Source organism: Bombus pyrosoma, linkage group LG2 (assembly GCF_014825855.1).
Source record: "Bombus pyrosoma isolate SC7728 linkage group LG2, ASM1482585v1, whole genome shotgun sequence".
Classification (NCBI taxonomy): domain Eukaryota; kingdom Metazoa; phylum Arthropoda; class Insecta; order Hymenoptera; family Apidae; genus Bombus; species Bombus pyrosoma.
In genome coordinates this window covers 9,217,849-9,240,739 of record NC_057771.1, presented here as the reverse complement: position 1 = coordinate 9,240,739, position 22,891 = coordinate 9,217,849, and the positions used below count along the sequence as shown (strand labels likewise).

Sequence of the window (22,891 nt, the reverse complement as noted above, 5' to 3'; positions counted from 1 at the left end):
GCCAGATTATTGGAGCGAGAATATTCTCGTAATCGGTGGAGATTGGTGCTTGCAGTTCAAGACGCGAACGGAAAGTTCCGTCGTTAAGTTTATGCCGTGTCAGTAAGGAACTTCCACCGAGGATCTTTCAACGAGCTGAAACAAATTCGTTAGAGAGATGTCTCGTTAACGGATTAGCTGTACAAAGACAATTCACGGCTGTTGGCCTGTAACTATGCATAAACTTCGTTTACCGATTCGTCCTGCCAGTGAAATTACCGATTTACGGAACACGGTACCGGAAACATGTTATTATTTCTGCCATTGGTTTGCTTTAGATTACCAGAGCTTCTTTCGCCTCTATATAAACCATGACGTCGCGTTAATTGGATTTTCGTCGTTTCGTTAATCTGCAAATTTTCATCCCACATGTGTCACGATTTTTCAGTCAATGATATTTCTCATCGTGGTTCTACGTTCTAACGCGACATCGTAGTAATTGAAAGATTTGCAGCAATGAGAACGTAACTTCAATGAAGTAAGGTGAAATTATTTGAGTTAAAGGGATATTTGAGACAAGTTGAGTAATTTGTCTTGTAATTCACCGAATTGGTCGAAACTTAAGTGATTCGAATAACCTTATTATATTGAAATTGTATAGTTGTGTGAAAAATTCATAGCGTGTTTGACAGACGATGTTTAATCAATGATATTCAATTCTGGCATTCCTGTGGATTTTCTTATGGGAAAATGTTGATAGGGCCTGAAGCAGTCTCCTAGGCAATTTACGAAAAACCATGAACAGTACGAGAATCTACGGGATTAAAGAGAAAGATACTTTAGTTGATAAAGGAACAGGTCTCTCTGGAGAATCTCTACGACAGTCTCGTCCTTCTTAGCGCGATCGATAGTGGCTCTTTGTTACTTCCCGACAATACCATTTAGCCTCGAACGGTCATCGAAGATTTTGTTTATCGCGATACCCGTGAGAGAATCATCAGGGAAGAGTGAATGATGTAACGATCAGTTGGCTGAAAATAAAGGATGTCTGATTATTCTTCATTACTTCCACATCTTCACGAATGAAAGATGATCAAAGTAATTAAAGAGATAAGACTTTTGGTAAAATATATAATATTGAGATTTATAATATATCCATTGTATTACTTCAATCACAATTGGATGTTGGTGGAAGAAACCACCGTGTTTACACTGTTCTTTGACGATTACAGTACAGCGGCCTGCATTTGCCATAATAATCTTGCCTTTATTATACCGTAAGCCTCTTGCTCTGGTAAACTTGGACATCACAAAGAGTCGGATTAATCATCAGCCACCGTGACTTGAATGCATTGTTGAGTTATTCAGGAACGACAATAAGTTCGAAGGCTTTCAAAACTCTGCTCACTTCTACTCTTTTTTCCTACTCTATTCTCAATTCGACAAGAGAATGCATCTCAAAAGTACATTCACTGAAATCCTCGTTCAACGTTTAATAGATTTATCGCGTGTTCCAAAGTAGGATAATTAGAGAATTCGTGAAACCGTTGCTTTGAAACTTCTGCAAACTTTCGAAAACGCATTAGGCGGTATCAAGCAGAAAAATCGCAGGACAAACCACATCGCACTCGTTATGTTCCGCGTGAAAACGAAACTTTCCTGCGCTTTCTGTTCAAATCGGATTTCATCTCGAATCTCATTAGTCGATTGGCTTATAAGTCGAGTTCACAGGACCGTGCTAATGGCTTCTACAAGCAAACTCGCAACGATCCCGAAGCTCCCATAGAGCCCAATACTCTGACACGAGGTCACGCACATCGCCCACTTAACTGTTTTAGACATTCTCTTTGCCAGAATTAATACCAAGCGAGCATTAGAATAAATATCACAAGCTGGTAATTATACAAAATATGGCACACTTTACAAATTTCGATTACTCTGAAATATGTACATTCACCGTTAAGGTCAAGGTAAGGTATCCGTATGGTCACCTAATTAATTTCACCAATACATATAAACCACTGCTCGATCTTACAATTAGTAGAAAGACAGACGCATTAATTTCAAAGATATACGCTAAAGTGTTTTCGATACTATGTACGAGCTAATTTATCTACGTGTAACTGATGCCTGTAACTTTGAATTACGCGTAGTATCGAAAATACTTTTGCGAATATCTAGCGGGGTTTATACGTATCGGTGAAATTACATACCGTGGACATCGATCTTGCAAAATATCTCAAGATTATTTCAACGAGGTATACTCTGTTCCGTGCAATTACACACGAGCCACTCTGTCTCCTGTATTTTTCTTTAATTTATGACGTAATACGCGGAATATACCCGTTGATGAGTAAAATAGGACGAGTGACATGTTCTGTCACGTAGACCAACATGTGAGCTACGATGTATTCGATAATGACATCGCCAAAATTTCATCGAATACCTCTATACTCTACTCTGTATTGCGATAGTGACATAATTCATGAGAATCTCAATATAAATAAAATATTACTAAATACAGATGGAATTTCGATACTGATCAATACTATCATTGATTAATATGTCGGCTTCGTATTGCGTTCTAACATCGGTGGATTAATAGAAATCCAATAATAGAGGCACGCTGTGACCGCCTGTCGCTCGTGCATGTAATTTTTACAAGTACTTTGAGAACTTTAGAACAGCGGTCTAATTGAAATCTGTCTATGGAGAGTACTTTTAAAGTATTTTAAATTTTATAATAGGTTCTTCAGAATTTTAAAATCGTTTTTGATATAGCTGCTAGTGACACATACACATTACATTTCGCCAGTGGTTTCAATAATATTTTTGTCATTTAATACTTCATATTTAAAAGTGTCATACGTATATTAGTTTATATTGTGTCGCACTGATAATTATCTCGTGTCGCTACACATTGATTGGTGTAATCTGATCTGTCTAAATAACGGTTAATAAGGAAGTTAAGTGCAAAGATACTTTGATAAAATAAAGTATATTGTTGTTCACAAGTATGTGACATTTGTTCTTTTTTTGTCTTCTTGATAAAGTGTAATTTGGTTACGAAATTACAAATAGAAAAATCCCAGACGATAACATTTATTTTTAGAAGTTAATGTACAATAGAAAAAGTTTGCATCTGTACGTGTGAAACATTACAACAGCGAAAGCTTTGAACGTGTCATCAATCTCTTGTCCACTAAATAAATGATGAAGTAGCGGATCCAGGATTACAACGATTGCATCGATATCGAAGATCGTAAACAGGAAGATTCCGCAGATAACTACAAAGATAAATTAATCAAGGCAAGTACAAAGCAAGCAATTGAGAACTTCGTAAAGGCCGTTTCGAGATATTAGCCGGTATCACGAGTAATCAAATCTCGAGAACAATATCACGACGTCGTTGACGATTCATTAACGTCCATCGCATATTCTAGTGGCAGTGGCTTTGCGCGAGAAATTATGCACTTCGCGTTGATGTGATGCACTCGAGACATCGCGATGCCCTGTACACGAGCTTTAATGCACTCACGTCGTATCTTGCGCTGATTTCTGTTCGACAGTCTCGAATTTACGGTCACCGTGCATCAAAGCAACGTTTTGTTGCGGTAGGAAGATTAAAATGTCAAAAGCGTACGGTAATTCATGAAAATATTCCGCTACTTTCTATAGAAACCTTTTACGAATATAATTAGGTGATTTATACGAAACTTTTTGGAATTTCATTAGCACTGTATCGAGACTGTCATGATCATAGTAGTATAATTTGAAAACAATATGAAAATTAATATAAAAGTTACAAAACGTTGCAACTATACCATAAATATATAATTAATAAAGATAGTACAGAGGTGGTATGATTTTGTTTAAACAATTTAATTATAAACGAGTTATAATTTAACAAACTGCTTCCCATGCATTTGTTTTCGTCGACTAAAGTTTTTTATCGCGCTACAAGGATGATTCAATGTTTTTTGATATTTTCAAACAGAATTAATTTTCCGATAACATCAACGCGACAACTACGAAGACAAACAGCTAACGAGTTAATTAATATTTCATTGACAGTGCGTCGCATCTTCGAAATCACGTTCGTTAAATTTCCACCGCTCATTCGACAAAAGTTCGCTTTGCCCAAGCGCTTAACAATTGTTTCGTCAGTATAAGCGTCAGTATAATATACCTACGTTGATCTTCAAATCGTTTGCAGCTGTGTATCGTGACGTAAGACGGCAATTTCTTTGTATTGACCCCTTTGCTCGCTGATTTTCCTGTATTTTCTTCGTGTTTCGAAGTTTCACCCTGAAAAGTGTGCCAACCTTCTTTCGTTCTTCTTATCTTGATTCACCGTTGCATTTTTCACCTTGAGCCAAATAAATCGATCAGTATGCTCTGCTTAAAATCTGTACCAATAGATAACGTACATTTGCGCCGTATAAAGGAAGAAATACACACTTGAAAAATGGAAAATACTCGTTGAATAATTTTATTAAGCCGAAGAATGCTAGAAATTTTATTACATCCATAATGCGATAATTAGACTGTGGATATCATGCAAATTCATATGTTTATGGATATAATTGGAAAGATGGAACATAGTTAGAAAAATGTTATACTCGCCTAATATTACAGAGGGTATTATACTTCGAATCTTTTCTATATTTATTTATGCATTATGTGCATTATTGCACCTTTAAATACCTTGTAAATATATTATGCAGCGATGACTTTACGTTAGGAAAGAAGATTTTAATGGATAATACTATCAGTCGAGAGTCTGTAGGTTCGTTTTAAATCACCGTCAATTAAAGTTAGGAAGATTGCATTATTCATGGGTGTGCAACATTTCTGGAAATATGTCGAGGTTATTCATTCGGTACGCAGTTTTATTTACGCGTTTGCGTGTACTTTCGGAATTGCGGTCGACGAAACAAACGATGCATCGCGCACACGTAGTACGACTCGAAATATCGTTCGTGTTGCCACACGTACCAAGTCGACCATTTAGCGTGGAACGCCGATAAAATCTAGCTACACAGGATTGCGTTAATTCACGGCAGGAAATTAATTGGTTCGTTTTCCTCAAATATTTCATGTGACCTGCTAGGAAACAGCGTTGGTCTCTTCGACCAGCTCGAACATCCTCCTCTTTTCCTCGTAATTTAAATTAATATTGTTTGCAGTGGGTACGATATCATATCACGCAAATATAACGATGCTCGTCGAGATTTATTTCATGTATTCCCAATTCACGTCGTGCTTAATGGAAAATCTAGTTATACGCTATCCGATCGATCAAAATTAAACGCGTTTCATTCGCGTTTTAAATATTTTTCACTTAGTGAGAGATTTTCATACTGGTGGACGTATTTTTGTTTTATTTGATATTTGTAACATTCGAAAGTGCTTGTTGAGGAATCGGCGCGTAAAAAATTTCCGGTGTGCCAACATGACCTGTGCAATTAATCCCATTTCCGACCCTAACTAGCAGATATTCCTTTGAGCCCTCTGTAAACACGCTTCAGCCGACGATGGCTCGCTTGGGGTTACCGCTTCGGTAAATTAGCGTTAATTAAACCATGAGTTTTTAGTCACTGTCTGGTCTCGCACGTATACTCGATGACAACATACAACTTTCTGTGCAACTGTCAACCGCGAAACGAAACGCACCAGGGTCAGAGAGCAATATGCGAATAAAGTATTTTCCAAGACGACTACAACAACCGAAGCTTCAGCCGATATTTTTAAATCGTACGGAATGCAAATTTAGACATTATTTAAATTATCGTTAGATTATATATTTTTAGGCATTTATGGGAAATTTCAAAAAATACGAAAATGTACAGAATATTACACAACATATGAGACTATACGATAAAATATCTAAAGTGGAGTACTCGTTATAGTATTCAATAGACGAAACAAATTTCTGCATAAATTCTATTTCTTATGTTGACAAAAATATACTTTGTTTACAAAAAATATTTATCGCTGTTCTTAAATAATAACCATTAGAATAAATCTCTATCTCTTGTATTTATTAACAATCCCTCAATGTCTCTTTAAAAATACACAACTTCGAATTCATTGACCTCTGAGCGAATTTCTCAATCAACTTAACAGGCCTTCTATGTCACTTTAGTGAACGTATCAGATAATTGAGAACCGCTCTAAAGTGTCTTCTTCACGTTGGATTAAGCATATTCACATGGATTCGTACGAACACGCGTGCGATCATCCCGAGCCAAGAGGGGAGGATTATTCTCGCCCTACGTTTCACCTTCTCGTATCTCTCTTTCTCCAACGAGGCCAAACATTGAGTCGAAAACAACTACATACAGTCTACAGGGTCCAAGATATTTCCTTACAACCCTTCCGCCGGAAATATCGAATATACGCGGGATTATTTAAACGTGCATAAGTAATCAAAGAACCCTAGTCGAGCGAATATTTCATATGGGTGCACAAAAGAAATTAAAAGGATAAACGTTTCGAAAATTTGGACGGAAGAAGCGAACAACGTGTGGAGCGTTCGAGGATTGATTTAAAAAGCCATGAAACGACGAATTATCGAGCGAACTACAAACCGATTTTCGTGTACGCCGCGTGCATTATTCATGAGGTCAGATTGCACGAGCCACTTATTACGTGAAAGTACTTCGACCAGTTTTTAATACTTAGACGAGATACGTGGAAACTAACTCCGACTGGACGAGTTATTTCGATTATTACAATGATAAGCGCGGCACAATAAAGCGGTTAAAGTGCACGACACACGTAATTCTGTTAAAGGTCTATTAAAGCACGAAGAGACCTATTCAAATTCGAAGTTAAAGAAGCATCGTTAAAGGAAGATGCGAAAGAAACTTTTTAACATTCTCGTCCATCTATTCGACGATAAATCTGCCAATGCCATCAAAAACGACAAAAACGCGCGATTACAGGTCACGTTATGGATAGTGGACAATTGAAAAAATGATCGACAGCGTGTCAGTGAATCGCGTGCGAAGGAGAAACGCGTTCGTTTTCGGGGCGAGAAAAAAGCAGGAACGCGTGTCGCTGTAGGCGATTTGCGCAATTTGTCAGTGGCAACTGGATGGTACGTCGAAGAAAAGGAAAGGCGGCGACGTCGCGTCGTCTGACGGTATTTGTTCAGCTACGTTTTGTGGCAACGAATTTCATTGAGACTATGAATATTTATCAGCGAGCAACGCCTCGGGATGTTTCACGACAAGTATCTTTGAAACAACGTCTTACCCGGAATATTCGTTGTTTATAGAGGTACAATTTATAGTGGCTCGTGAAAGTATATATGTTACGGTAGAAGCGTCAGTTGGGTAAATGTATACACCTACTATCTATATAAATTACACACAAAAGACAAGGATTAGGTTGGTTTGTATAACATATATAATAATATGAGTAAAGTAATATAAATGTCTCACTGGATATCGAGACTTGTTAATATAGTGGATAATCAATTATCCACTTTATCTATTTCAAACAAGATTTATTTCAAACTTTATCAATATAACCATGATAATCGAGTCCGTTATAGCGATAATGAAGTATCAAAATGTTTCGTATAATATACGCGATATATTCATAAAAGAATCTGACTATTTCCCAAAGTTACTGTATATCGTAACTTCCAAGAAAGAGTCGTGGAAATTCATTAAGATCCTAGGAAGTTTCGACCTCTGTAAAAGATTTAAATTGAAATATCCTAAACGGGTTTTCTTGAATTATCCAGATGCGATAATAGTTCCAAATAACAATGTATGGTAGGAAGATGATCATATCAAATTTTATTGTATTTACATGAAAAGGTTAAGGCACATAAAGCATCGGGGAAAATGAGCGTAAAAACTTACCTAAAGAACTTTCATGTCTGTGCATAAAATATCGCTCACGAGTTTTGAATTGTAAATTAAGATCGATGTCTAACGACGTTTTAATAAAATGTAGGTTACCGTTGAAAATCTATTATCCCTCTCCGTGTACTGTACCGATTTATCATGCTATTTACGTGTTCATTGTTTTTCTTTTTTTTCTGGATAATACGTGTTTTCAATATCAATGTATATCCGTCAGAATGTGAAAAAAGGATCAGGAACTTTTCGCCAGCGTTAGCGAACGACAAACTCTATGCTATTAAACCATTATTCGGAATTAATCTCGCGTTGCACAGTTAAAACGTATGGCCAATTTAAATCTGTCACTGAAGCGCGACGTGTTTGCACGGATCTGTTCAAAACGTTCCGAACGCATTGAGTGACGTTTATCAAAATCTTCCGTTAATTTTGCGTTATTTGTAGAAATCGACTGGCCATCGTGAACGGATTGCCCCGTTTACCGATAACGTCGATGCCTGAATGAAATTCATTCTGCCTAACATAATATTATCAACGCATCATACTGAGCGTTGGTTAGCTTGTTACCCGGTCTATAATGCGTGAACAATGCGATGCAATGGCATTATCTGCGTCGACGATGCCCATTAAACCAACCACTTTTATATCTTCGATAGGTACATACAATCCCCTGCCTTTTGTCCTTATATTCTTTATTATCATTTCAATGGTAGAAGAATATCACAGAAACTGCCAGACTTCAATGAATACGAATAAATGGTACAAAAGATACAGATAAACTTTGGAACATCCAATTTTAATGGATGATATGAAAACAACGAAGCGTTTAATACGATTTTCGTGGAAATTATATACCGACTTGTTATTTGGATAGAAACGGAAGATCTACAGGATTGCTGTCAGATGCGGGAGAAACCGTCAATCATAATCAATTATAGAAACAAATATCGTTTCAGTGAATTTCCTTGTCAGATATATTTCCAGCGAATAATGAATTAAAGATGTATCTCGAAATTAAGGAAGATATAATAGTTAATAAAACAACAAAGATATGACAATTTTCTTGTGTTCGTTCTATGTTGTATTTTGTCCCGGTGCGTAAATGTTACGTTCTCGTTTTATAATAGAGAACAGCCTTAAATAATTAAGAACGTTCTATGCAGGTCCCGGTGAGACAATAACTCGTCAAAGCAAGGATAGGGGAAAATTAAATTGCAATTAGACATTAATTACAATTTAATTAGAAATTAAATACAATTAATTACAATTAAAGACAGTTAATCTTCATACAAAAGTTTCGTTGTTAATTCTTTATGATTCCACTTCAAAGTGTCTCGAAATGATCAATTTCCTCCTTCCTTTTTTTTTTCGTTGTTCATTTCAACTTCTTTTTGTTACTCCTTCCATCAGGGGAAAGTAAAATCAGCCTCGCCGATTTATTGGATTACGTCGGTCACGTTCCCAACTTACGCAGTTCAAAGTGCACTTGTGAACAACTTTTTGACAACCAACAAAAAAAAAAAAAAAAATAGGAAAGAAAGAAAGAAAAAAAGAAAATAAAGGGAAAAAATGTTATTACGTTGAAAGCGGAAAGCTCATCCGTTCTGTGAATACTCACAAAAGACAAATCGTCCCTTTTACCCCCAACTGGAGGGTTAATTTCGTCCCTGCTTAAGACTATTTCATTGTCTCTGGAATTAAAGCGTAACAGTGACGATGACATTTTCATTTGTTTACGATCATGACAGAGTACACGGTTTGTCGCTTCCTTTTAAAACGGGCCGTCGATTCACATATTAGATTAACGATTTAATGGATAACTCGATGAATGACTCTATGTATGGTACGTGTCGGTGCGTAAATTGAACAAATTATAGAAGAATGCCTTTGGTGTTGGTAAATGGACACCCTATGCATGTGTACATAGTGGCAGCGTTGCAATAGGGTGTGACGGTTCTCAGTCAGAATAGAATCCCTTGTTCTAACTTTACGCGCATTACCAACTGATTTCATTTTCTTATAGAAAAAAAAAAAAAAAATCGATGCTTTGAAGATATAAAATAATCTTTAGTACAAGACACTCGTTGACCATTTATAAAGAAAAGTATCATTATTCCAATTTCTATAAAACGATAGAATATAATTTTAAAACGATGATTTTGATATTTCGACGATTCCTTCCAAAGGTTTCGTCCGAACATCGTTGCTTAAAACGCTTCTAAACGGTCAAGCGGAGAAGACAGATTATTATGGGTGACGATATGAGCATCCCTGAATCGCAGAATGGCCCACTGGTCATAATTACGTTGGACGACAAGTGTGCGTGAGCGTGCGTGTGTGTGCGTTAAGATCGTAGGAACACGATCACCATCTTAGTACAAGATCAGTGTCTCGTGAAAAGTCGAAGAGTTCGCGCATATACCACGGACATCATTCTGAATCGTTTCCTGTTCTCCGTATATCTCGCGGTTCGAGGGTGGTGGAACGTATATGCATGTTTTTATAACATGGTGGTCTTTGGCTGGATGTTTTGCATTTTTATCATAGGTGAGCAGTAAATTTCACAAGGTACACGTATTTTTCCTTCCGAGGTGCGCTTCCATCTTTCTGTAAATGTATATACACGCGTCCATGTTGTTTGTAAAAACTGGTACGTAGATTTGGTTCGAAATAACTGAATAATTTCTTTCATTGGTTTTATTATGTAATCGGCTATTTGAAAACTGTTTACGCTTAAGCGTAATTCTCAAACTACAGTATTTATCTTCTGTTTGTTCTGTTTGTTGCACAAATCGAAGAAACCATCGTCGAAACGTGAAAACGCACCTGAAAAAGATTAAATTTCCATTTTTTGCTGCCACTGACGTTGTTTTAATTGAAATCAACAATAATAGAGATCGAGCAGCTGGCTGTGAAAAAACTTTGACACGCGTAACTCCGACAGTACATAGATTTTTCTATCAGTGGGCACATCGAGCACAATCGTACGTATTCACATATACACGGTGCCCAAAACTTATTTTGATTTATTATTATGATTATACATTCTCGGATCGATGAAGATCTGTTAAAAAAAGGGATCGCAGAATGGACCTTGAACATGATTTTCAACTTGAAATTCTTTTTTTAAATCGAGCAGTAGTCACCAGTATTCATCTGCGACCCATGGTTTCTCTGAGACTTTTGTTCCTCGCGATGAATACTATGCGTCGCAATAGAAAAAAGAATTCGACCGTGAAAATCATGCTCAAGTACAATTTCTCAGTCACCTTTTTAAACAGATCTCCACCGATCCGAAGGGGTAAAATTATTTCTCAAAGCCATAACAAATAATTGTTGAACACCCTGTTGTTATCCTCGGGAAAATAGATCAAAATGACAGACAATTTCATGAGGTGCGTGCAATTCTTAATTTTTATTTCGTACAATGCATAGTAACGGGCTAAAATTTTCATCCTGTAAATTGAATATAATTCAAAATTTAAAGCTTTGTTCAATTTTCGGGCAACTTGCTCAATCTCCTTACTGGTTCCCCGATTAAATTTATTAAAATTAATTCACCGTCGAACTGATTGTTTCCACGTTTATTTTCGGTTCACTTCGAGGCAATGGGATTATTTGTTATTCGCGAACGCGACCATGTGATAGCTACGGAAATGAGTTTACAATAACTGCTGTAATTTTCGCGAAATTGTTTCCGCTCTGTTTATTTCATTTCCATACTGTTTCTGCCCTCCCGCTTTCGCTCTTTACTAATTTTCTCTCTTTTTTTGCGAGGGCGGGGTGCGATTTTAATTAAAAAAATAAATAATCTGCCACGTTTGCCGGAAATCCAGCCCGTTTGAACAAGAAAGTGAATTGTACTCACGTTCGGTTACCTGATAGCCCGACGGCGTGCCGTTGCACGCAGCGCGAAAATTGCGCATACATAATGCATAGGAAATCTGCATTTAACTTTCCAACGTGCCGCGCGAAAACACGGTTGCACCACTGCCTTTATAGAACCTACGAAGCGAATTTTATAACGTCACCCTACAGTTAGGGCTTAACAAAGTTTTTAAGGGACAATAAAAAGTGAAAATTGCAACTGAAGTTAATCGTAAAGATATTTGTTTCAATATACTATAGTTGCTGCAATTTTCGATCGATCAACAGAAGCTTCACTTTCCAATAATTTAAGTAAACCAACAAAAACCTACTCAATATCGATCAAAATCAAATGACTTCTTGAAATGTGCTATAAATTCATAGTTAACTAATGTTCGTAGTAATGAACTTTTACACTTTCGGATGTAAAATCTACGTCTTTCTTTGCCCTTCCGATAAGTACAATTTAAGTATTGCTGGTGTCTCCTTATTGTTGCAAATCCTCCAATCGTTAAGTACGAATTTGTTAAATTTATTATTACAGGTAGTCGGGCAGCAGCAAACAATGGCTTCAAAAGTTATCCTACAACGGTGAAGACCTTTGAAAATGACACGGTCCTGCTTCCCTGTTACGTCGAAGATCTTGGTAAGTCGCTTGGATAAATTTTCCACCCTTAAGTGTCTTTCATTAAAGTCACAGAAGAATATTTGCCACGCGAAGACGATCACAAGTGCGATCGATTGTTTCATGTATTAACAAGCTGGAAAAATCGGGCGAATTAAAAACGGTCGAGGCGTGCACAAAAAGATTATGAAGAACTTAACTCTCCCGGTGCGACAGTTACAAACAAATATCACCTGTTGCATCTCGTAAACCATAACAACGGTGTAACTTTAGATTCGTTAAATCACGACTGTTCTCTTTTCGTATGCAGAGGAGGGAAAGCAAGAACCTTTCTTTCGTGATAAAATAAAATAATCAACGTAAATAAATGAATCTCTTATCAACCAATAATTTGATCAAATTCGATAGTGAGACTTATGAAAAGTATCTACATGTTATAATATTTATTCCCATTTATTTAATGGCAAATATAATTATCAACATAGCTCTTTTAATAATAGCGAACGCTCGGAAGATACTTTTAACAGGAAATAGATCGCGTGTTTAGACCTTCGTTTTAACCAATATGGTACTATATGGTACATTTACTATTAACTCGATCGAGAATCGAGGGTAAAGAGACGGTGCCGCAATTTCGGACAACGATCGATGTTAATTTCCCTAAGCAGGAACGCGTCCACTCGCGACACTCGTGTACGGGTATAGAACGCAAACAATTTACTGTACAATCGATCGACCTGTCATCGATGGTTTCGCTTAACGGGATTGCCTGTCAGACATTCACTTTACCCTGCCGCGAGTTAGACAGAAGGCCACGAACGTTAAAACGATCGTAAGATTCACGGATTAAGGACTTGTTTCGGATTATACGCCTCGTTCCTCCAGTTTCTAGCATAACCACGGGACCACTTTTGCCGAACTATACCCTCGATATTCTATCGAGCTAGGATTTATGGTAAATTGGGTCAGAGAAAAGGTATTTGGTTTGCCCGTTTGGTTACTTATCGGTTGAGAGTTCACCAAACTGCATAGAGTCGTGTCAGCATACGTTGTCCCTATTTCTAGACGATTGAATATCGTACAAACCGAGTTGCCAAGTAACTTTATAACTTTATTATACGCGAACGTATATAGTAATAAATTTATCCAGAAAGTTAACAAGAAGTTTTTCATATTGAATTTAAGATAGATTGAACCGCTTTCGTGCATACAACAAACTCATATGCCTAGATAACGTACAGACGAGAGTGAGGTGGTGGAGGGATGGCATCCTTCTGGCTGACAGCGGTGAACCACGACACGAACCACCTGAAAGAGTTAAAATGTACTCAAACAGAAGCTTGGAGGTTTCTCACGTGAAACGGAACGATACCGGAGAATATGTATGCCAAGCGTCTCGACCAGCTCCCTGGGGACATGCCACGCAAGTACACGAGATTGAAGTAATGTGTGAGTAAATCCAGCAAAGATTTCTACTTCACAGACGCAAATCTATCGGTGATACGCCACAATTCGCTTCAAAGAATTGTTCCAAATTCTCTACAAAAGATCGTTCGATCTCAATGTTGAAAATTGTTTAACAACGTTCCTTCTCCTCTATCGCTAATCGATTCGGTAGAATCAATAAGACATACGGTGCCAATTAATCAAAATCGATAACTTAGGAGTTGAGAAGGTTCAAAGAAAACCGCGTGCGTTTCGTAGATAAGTTAAACACAGATATCGATTCTGTCGCGTATCGTCGTTGGCGTGAAATTATGGATGACCCAAAAGTACATTCGAGCTCTACGTCGTTCTGCAAACAAATTCGGGAAAGTTTCCTCAGCCTCGGAATCCTCCACGGAGTTTTCCCAGCCATAAGGATTTCGGTTCCATTTCGCGGAATCCAACATGTAAAAATAGAAAGAACCCTTCCAATTGGACTGCTCCGCGAATCGAATTTTCCGATTTTTGTTTTCTTTTTTTTATGTCCCATGAGATCGGAAACGCCCGTGCCTTGTCGTTCAACGATACACACGTTTACGTATACATTCGAACATGTTTCGATCGCTAGAACTCACTTGGGTATAATTGATATTATTGGATGTCCTGTTAGGAATGCCAATGGTATTGGAATACTACGGAGACTAATTCCAAGGAAATATACATATATTTTGAAGATGGTTTTCCTGAATATTTCGATTCCTTTAATAGTTTTAGATCGAAAGCTTTCAACGGTCGACGTTGTCACAAATGTTGAAATAAAAATCGTTTTTATGAAACAATTTGTAAGGGCACAGTTTCTAACCCTTTAGTTTATACATCGTGCTAAACTCGTGGCGAGAATTATAGTCTTAATCCAATAGAGACTTTATCCAATAAATGTTTTATTTCTAATCAAGCTTACATTAAATTGTGCGTTTCGAGTTTTAATTCCTGTAAAATTATATATATATATATATATATATATATATATATATATGTCGGTCTTCCATCCCCGACATATACATTACACATATATCTTTTTTTTATTTATTGTTTGTTTACATTTTACAATTTGTCCATTAGGACATTTGGTAAAATGTTATAATTTAATATTTGATAAAATATAGCATGTGGATGGTTACCCTCAGCGGGACTCCATCTTCCAGGTTGTTTATTGTTCTATTATGAGGTCTGCAGGATGCTTCTTCTTCAGTCTTCTTTCTATTATTGTTTTATTCGTTTCAGCAACCAGTTGATTTGGGTGTGTTGCAAGTCTTTCTTTATACCTTTTTGCATATCTGGCGATTTCCTCTTTGACTGTTGGAATTTTTAAATCTTTTCGTATGTCTTCATTTCTGACGTACCATGGAGCGTTAACTATTGTCCTTAAGATTTTTGCTTGCTCTGTTTCTATTTTATTTATGATTACACACATATATGTACACATATATAAGTTATCTAAGATATATCTAAAATAGTGCATAAGTTATATATTACGTCATCTGACACGAGTATCGTAGTAGCGAATAACTAACGCTCATTAAAGTACATACGTAGTTATGAATGAAATTATAAAACAAGGAGTGAGAGTAAATGTGAAAACACCAAAGCATAGAGAACGATGCTCGAGTCTAGAATATAAAATACAGAGAATGATGTGCGTCTTTGAACGTTGATCGGACTATATCGTTACTTGCAGATCCACCCAGCGTCCATCCGATACCAGAATCTGGTAAACTGGAAGTGAATTTAGGAGAGGAAGTGGACATGGCCTGTGTGGCAAAGGGTGTTCCAGTTCCAATCATATCTTGGAGGAACAAGGTAAACAATATCTTTTCGAATCACAAAAATAGAAAACGAGATACCTTTCGATAGAAACAATTGCCACGAATATTAAACATAAAAAATAATGAAAATATTTATCTATTGACAGGACGGGGAAATACCATTTTTATATGATAGATCACGTCTACGATTCCACGCTGAAAGCCCCAGCGACGCTGGACGGTATACTTGCGTGGCAAATAACGACGTTGGTGAACCTGCCATGGCCACTATAGATCTATACATTAGATGTACGTACCGCTTTATCAAATTCGCGTAATTTTCTTCGACCACGTCACAACAGTTTATAAATAGCATTCGATTATGATTGCACGGATGTAACTCAAATTCGTGATCCGCCTACGTTCGAGTTAATTGACTTTATATACGCCTATATGCACAGAAGTAACGGCATACACCATTCTGCATACGTTGTTAAACGGCCGTAATTATATTAGGAAATTGCATTCCTCTCTTTAGTATTCCAATCAAACGCTGGCACGATCTAATTGTAATCCCGCGATGCATGTATGCGTTAAATCGTTTATGCGCAGTAATCGTCCTACGTGACAATCGTAATTGTAATCGAAAATCACAGTGCGTCGTTTCGTGCATATTTTGCATCCAATAAAACGTACAGGTTACTTCGATATACGTTCAACCTATAATTAAATGACTCATCGCGTTAAATGATTTGATAACTAGAAGCGACGGTAACTAAAAGAGCCACTGATGTAAGCACCGATGTCAGTGAACTGTTTCAGAAAAGCTAGTGTTTTGTATACGTACATTTCCTATTCCGAGAATTTGCTGGCAAGAATTATTATTAGATAGAGATGTTCAATGAACTTCTTACTACAATACTACAATATTTAATTCTTCAAACTATATCTTTTTCGTACAATGTTCGATATCGTCCGAATATCAGAAAAAATACAATACGCCTGTTTTTGTTAATTTTTTGACTTTTATGTCGCTGAATGAAAAGATTAAAACTGAGCTGGAAAGAACTATTCCAAAATAATTGAGATAATTGACATAATTGAAAAGAGCATAACCCGATAAACTGGGAGATATATGTCTTTTGAAAAGAAATGTTTTATAAGAAACGAACTGTATTAGATCAATCGTTATGTTAGACTAACTTAATTAATGTTATTCTGCATAACTAATGATATTCACATGCTTTGAATGTTTTCAAAAGAGTAACGAAAACACATATTTAATGCTAAAACCAAATATAAAGATGGTTTTAATATAGAATTGATTGAGCGTGTATCGAATAAGTTTATTTAATTTTAATTGACTAAAAGGGAAGAGATGTGACTTATATTTTCCATCTGTGGCGTTCGTTGGTTAGAAAGTATAACAAAATTTGTTATCTGTTTTAATGCATCTGATGTTACGATCGGAAACAACGCAGACAAACCCAGGATCGAGATGACGAAAACATGGATGCACGCACCCGCTGGGATAAGAGTACAGCTACATTGCGGGGTGACTGCCTGGCCGGAGGCAACGGTGAGCAGTTTTGCGAGACTGTAAACGATATAATTACGACGCTAGTAATTAACAGCTCGTGCAACAATGGGTGTAACTCGGAGTCAAGCACGTTTTCACCTTGGCTAGGAATATCTTCTTTATCGGACATTTAATTACTTCCTAGTTCCACGTTTGGATTTGTTTTGACTAGATGCCATCGTTAATAAAGAAAAAAGAATCTGTATTCTTCGTTCTACTTTCATCTCGATGTCATCGTTTAACGAGTCTTTTCGCGATATGTAGAAAGAAATTTAGCGCGAGAAGTAATGATTAGAAATATATAATTCGCACGACAAATACATAAACCTTCGACTGGCTCTGCCTGTAGAGCAATTTCTCTGAACCTATCCCTTGGAGTTAATAACGTGTGACGAATCGATTGACGGGAAACGTGACTCGCGATACTTCTTCTTGCAAAGAAAAAAAAATAGCTACTACGGTTAAATTCTTTGCTGACGCGGCATTTCTTCCACACTTGTCTCGAACGAAAAAGATTGCCGTGGTGCATTCTGGCGAACGATTTTCTCAGTTACATATCATACTCTCGATAAATCTACTTGAACAGATGGAAAAAGTTTAATAACATTGATGATTTAACAAAAAGATGTAACTTTTTTTTCTTTTTATGTCATCGGATTTATAAATCCGATCTACAGGTGGAGTGGTATTTCAACAATAGAAGCGTGAAATATTCATCGAGGATAGTGAAGCACAACGCAGGCAGCGATCACAGTTTAGTGATAAGGAATGTCAGGACGACGGATTATGGTTTCTACCTCTGCAGAGCTTCTAATTCCTTGGGAATCACCGAGGCAGCGGTCGAATTATCGGGTGTCGCGAATCCGCCCGTCTTTAAAAAGACTTCGCACAGCCTCTCTAAGACCTCGTACAATTTTGTCTGGGAGGTTCATAGTTACAGTCCAATAGTTCAGTACGAATTTAGATTTCGTAAATACGTGGTAAGATTCAATGCTTTCAATACTGATTGTTTTATAATTAATATAGGTATATTTTATCTAAGCTTGGACTCTATCATATCATTGTATTATTTGTACCGTCGTGAATTTTTCAATCTTTAGAACGGCGTTCCTGGTCAATGGTGTAAATTGTACATACCCAGCGGCAACGATGGAAACAGTTTCATACACACATACTCGTTCAAATTGACGGGATTGCAAGAAGCAACGCATTATGAGGCGCTTGTTTTATCGAAAAATCGTTATGGCTGGAGTAAGTCATCGGAAATAATACGATTCGCAACGGAAGGTGTTCGTAAGTACTACAAATAATTTCTTTCTTGACATAAAAATAATTTCATTTCATTTACGTGATTTCATTAATCTGTATAATTTCCTTTTTCAGTGGACAAAGATAATTACATAACGAACGCGATACAAGAGGATAAAATCGCACCAGGTAACTTTATATTTCATGTTAGTTATTTAGAATAATTATAATCAAAGATAATATAATAAAATATCGTACGTAAAAAATCATTTCTTTTCGTAGCTGTACAACTTGCATCGATGTCCCAACATCCCCCTCTAGATACTGATAATGGCGAATCCTCTGTTACACAAGCAAAAGCTATGACAATTATAATAATGATATTTATATTATATGTTTTCAACATTAATTTTTGTAAGTTGTAAAATATTTGTATAAATTACTAACGTCGCATTAAATTAGGTTTTATTGATTAATGAAGTAGAAACAGAAGAAAGAAAGATTAGTTCTGTCCTATATTAGGATAAAATTTCACGAACGTTAAGCTGTTTGAACTTTAAGATTGTAAATAGATTTTAACTTACACGTTTAATGATAATCATATATATACATATGTTTTGACTACAGGGAAAATGTCTATTTGTAAAGAAGAGAAACTTCTTAAATAGATTATAAAACTATATGTAAAATAAATCATGAAAAATATAATTCGTTGTGATTCACTTTCGAAAAATATTAGTCAATCTTGTATTCAATCCTTTTCATATCATGACTACGTAATTTTAAATATATACAATATACGAAATAGACATGACATTATATGGGATATTGACTAAGGACACAGACGAAACATTGGTCTATGTCCGTACCTCGCCTGTAATAATGGCATCGACTAAATACAGGAATCATATGACAACATTAACTAAATATAGGATAGACCCGCTATTATATGAGATTTCGTGTCTCACGTTCTAAAATACTGGTCTCGAAACAAAATTTGAGTGTTTCTTATACCCTCTACGGTTTGCTATAAGATATTATGACGGACCATAAAAACTAAAACTCTTGTAAAAGAATTGCTAAATATCTGTAATTAATACAAATTGAAATATTATATAAATTTTGTTCAACTTTATGTTTGGCTATTATAATAGAATTATTCTTATCAGCAACTGGCATTTAATATAAAATAGTACCATAGGAGTGCAAATTTAATTTTACTTGATAAGAAATATAAAAATTATAAAAATAATTATTACAGTAAATCGTTGATGGCGTCAATTTACAATAAAGATTTAAAAATTATTAAATTTAATTTTATTATAAAGGAAACATCACTTTTCATAACATCGATAAAAATCGTCACCTTTCGATCTTAGAAAAAAGTCATCTTGTAATAGGTAAAAACATAGAAGAGTTATGCTGGTAAATTGACCCTGAACTGATAGATACAACTCTAAATTCCTAGATAAACTGCTAGGGTAAAAATAGAAAAAAGCAAAATGCACGAGCTCAATTTTGCTTCAACTCCTGTATCGTAAAAATCGAAAGAAGGCAAAAGCCTACAAAAAAAAGTAAAAACTTGCACTTATTGACAATTTAATTATTAATTTATAACATCTAAAATTTATTATAGTACAATATAAAAATCATTTTTCATGTCGTCGGCAAAAATCATTAACATTCGATCAATTTTGTGTAAGGAGCTGCTGAAAATGTCTATGTCCCATCTCTTATTTGCTCATCTTGGAATAATAAATTGAAAATAATAAGAATACGTATTCTCAATTGAAATTTCTAGAAAATCAGTTCTTCAAAATATTCAAATACTATACAAATATTATATTAAGTTTTCCTATTTAATTAAAAACTTAAAAATTAAGAAAGGAATAAAGAATATTTCATAAAACAAGAGTAGAACGTATCGACTTAAACCAAGTTGAAGTAACAGACTTACTTTCGAGAATTTAACAAATATAGATCTTTCTATAGTTATATACACGGTGCATACGATTCGGCTATAATGTATTGTCTTTATCGCTTCTGATGTCCGATGAGTTGAATATATCTAATTTCTACCTTCGCTGTAACAAATCGCAGAGGGCGTCTGATTTTTTTTCAGGTCGGTATTTCAGAATCTGAAAGTTTCTGTTCTTACAATTAATTAATACGTACATCAATTATGATTACTAATTATATCGAAAATAATTAACTGTCACTAGATTTAATTATCATTCCTACCATTCCAATAACGCTGATTTCATATTTTATTCTGAACCGATAATGTCGTATCTGACATGAAAATGGTAACCTGGGCTACGTAGTCCCCGGATCGCGGAACACAAATTTATATTGTATGTTAGGTCTATCTTATACCTTGTTTGTGGTAATAACTTTGTGATTTTATTATCATTAATTGCACAAATCTCGCAAAAACAAAAGAAAGATGTCACTTCTTAAGTTTAACAGGAATTTATTTGCTATCCTTAAACTCCAAAGATGTCATGTCCACAGTATGTTGCAAATATGTAACGATAATTCTAAAACTATTGTTGGAAGACATATAAAAGTACAGGTTAGCTGTATCTTATAGTTTCTCAATATTTTGATATTTAATTGCGGATTCATGTTCTTTCTTTGTATTAAATATTATAAATATTTTTTTATATTGTTTTGATTATTAATATCTCTTGTTATTTGTGATATTAACCTTTGAAATAATTTATTAAAGATAGGGTTGGGTTCATGCAGTGCGAAAAATGAAAGATGATATTTTTATTGATATTACGGATGGATCAACTCCTAAAATGTTCCAACTTGTTGTATCAAAATCAAATAAACCAGACAAATTAAGTTTTGGAAGTAGTATTAAGGCAGAAGGAAAATTAGCCTTAAGTCCAAGTGGTAAAGTTGAACTACATACAGATAATATTGTTGTAATTGGTATGTGCGATGTTATGGATGGATATCCTTTTGCTCCAAGAAAACTGTATCATATGGATTATGTTAGACAGTTTCTTCACTTAAGACCAAGAACTAGAACATTTTCATCTTTATTAAGGATACGTGATATGACATCTGCAACTATTGAAAATTATTTGAGGAGTAAAGGTTATATTCATATACATACACCAGTTTTAACTTCAAATGACTGTGAAGGAGCTGGTGAATTATTTTTAGTTAAGCCAAATTCTCAAGATCTATTAAAATCAATGAAAAGGGAAGGTATAGGGGAAGAAGAATCATTTTTTAATACTAAAACTTTTTTAACAGTATCAGGACAATTACATTTAGAAGCTGCTGCCAGGTGAATAGATTATAGGATTTTATGAATAATATTTAAGCAAAGAAAAATTATATACCTAAAATATGCATAAAACATTTTAGAGCATTTACAAAAGTGTATACCTTTGGACCAATATTCAGAGCTGAAAATTGTAAAGCAAGATTACATTTAGCTGAATTTTATATGTTAGAAACTGAATTGGCATTTATTAATAGTATTGATAATATAATGATTGAAGTTGAATCATTAATAAAATATGTAGTTAAAGATATACTCGTAAAATGTGCTTCAGATATACATGCAATAGGTGGTTGTGAGGTACAGTGGTTGGATAAAAAATTTGCATGTATAACGTATGATGAAGCAGTTAATATTTTACAAAATAATACAAGTTGCTTAGAGATTCCTATTAAATACGGAGCAAACCTATCTAAAGAACATGAATTGTTTCTAGTGAAACATAACGATAATATTCCCATATTTATTACAAATTGGCCAAAAGAAACAAAACCTTTTTATATGAAAGAATGTAAGGATAATTCGTCAAAGGTGAGTATAGTGAATTTAATAAATTTTGAATTTGATAAATATCTTTTCAAATAATAATCATTGTAAAGGTATATATGATCCTTTTTTTTAAGGTTGCTGCAATAGATCTCTTAGTACCTACTGTAGGGGAGTTAGTAGGAGGCAGTATACGTGAAGATGATTATGAAAAGTTAAAGTCAAAGTTACCTTTAATATCTAATCTTTCTTGGTACTTAGAACTTCGAAAATATGGTAATGTTCCAACTGGGGGTTTTGGAATGGGGTTTGAAAGATTTTTACAATTTATTTTTAATATATCAAATATTAAGGATACAATCCCTTTCCCAAGGTGGCCCCATAATTGTAGCTTATAAATAGAAATCTTAAGACCTATTATCTACATGGTTATCCCATGACAAAATATATATACATATAATTATTATATGCAATTAAAGTATTTAAAAATAAATTTTCTTTTAGGGAAAACGTAAACAAACATTTATATGGAATAATTAGCGTAGAAAACTATTTTAGAAATTTATTAGTTTTTTATTATGCTCTCAACGTCAAATATTACAAAATTATTAGATTAAGTATAAGGAGAAAACAGTAACATCAAATCATTTTTTTTTCTCTAAAAATAAGATTTATTGAATACCGAAACAGATC

At 35.1% G+C, this 22,891-nt stretch overlaps 2 protein-coding genes across 3 annotated transcripts; both read left to right on the top strand.

Annotated features, from left to right (window-relative positions):
• The first annotated feature begins 10,239 nt into the window (after nt 1-10,239).
• Nucleotides 10,240-19,116, top strand: LOC122577741 (limbic system-associated membrane protein-like). Its single transcript, XM_043749266.1, has 10 exons — nt 10,240-10,406; nt 12,271-12,372; nt 13,582-13,800; nt 15,515-15,636; nt 15,749-15,890; nt 17,063-17,160; nt 17,838-18,140; nt 18,261-18,453; nt 18,544-18,597; nt 18,691-19,116. The coding sequence occupies exons 1-10, from the start codon at nt 10,367-10,369 to the stop codon at nt 18,831-18,833; spliced, it is 1,416 nt and encodes a 471-aa protein (XP_043605201.1). The 5' UTR covers nt 10,240-10,366; the 3' UTR covers nt 18,834-19,116.
• A 1,617-nt stretch (nt 19,117-20,733) lies between these two features.
• LOC122573071 (probable asparagine--tRNA ligase, mitochondrial) lies at nt 20,734-22,720 on the top strand. Of its 2 annotated transcripts, none has more exons than XM_043739001.1 (4): nt 20,734-20,983; nt 21,144-21,715; nt 21,796-22,243; nt 22,336-22,720. In XM_043739001.1, exons 1-4 carry the CDS (start codon nt 20,855-20,857, stop codon nt 22,594-22,596), a joined length of 1,410 nt encoding a protein of 469 aa, XP_043594936.1. In that variant the 5' UTR covers nt 20,734-20,854; the 3' UTR covers nt 22,597-22,720. The 2 variants fall into 2 exon arrangements, with proteins under 2 accessions (XP_043594936.1, XP_043594945.1); XM_043739010.1 differs by having other exon boundaries at nt 20,842-20,983; nt 21,140-21,715.
• Nucleotides 22,721-22,891: the final 171 nt, after the last annotated feature.

What these genes read in the sequence shown, in the direction of transcription:
- LOC122577741 (XM_043749266.1), top strand. Translation starts at nt 10,367, where the DNA reads ATGGTGGTCTTTGGCTGGATGTTTTGCATTTTTATCATAG. An exon ending in GTTTTGCATTTTTATCATAG is followed by an intron (nt 10,407 to 12,270) that starts GTGAGCAGTAAA and finishes TTATTATTACAG; the next exon opens with GTAGTCGGGCAGCAGCAAAC. An exon ending in AGAGGATAAAATCGCACCAG is followed by an intron (nt 18,598 to 18,690) that starts GTAACTTTATAT and finishes TTCTTTTCGTAG; the next exon opens with CTGTACAACTTGCATCGATG.
- LOC122573071 (XM_043739001.1), top strand. Translation starts at nt 20,855, where the DNA reads ATGTCACTTCTTAAGTTTAACAGGAATTTATTTGCTATCCTTAAACTC. An exon ending in GAAGACATATAAAAGTACAG is followed by an intron (nt 20,984 to 21,143) that starts GTTAGCTGTATC and finishes TATTAAAGATAG; the next exon opens with GGTTGGGTTCATGCAGTGCG. An exon ending in GTAAGGATAATTCGTCAAAG is followed by an intron (nt 22,244 to 22,335) that starts GTGAGTATAGTG and finishes CTTTTTTTTAAG; the next exon opens with GTTGCTGCAATAGATCTCTT.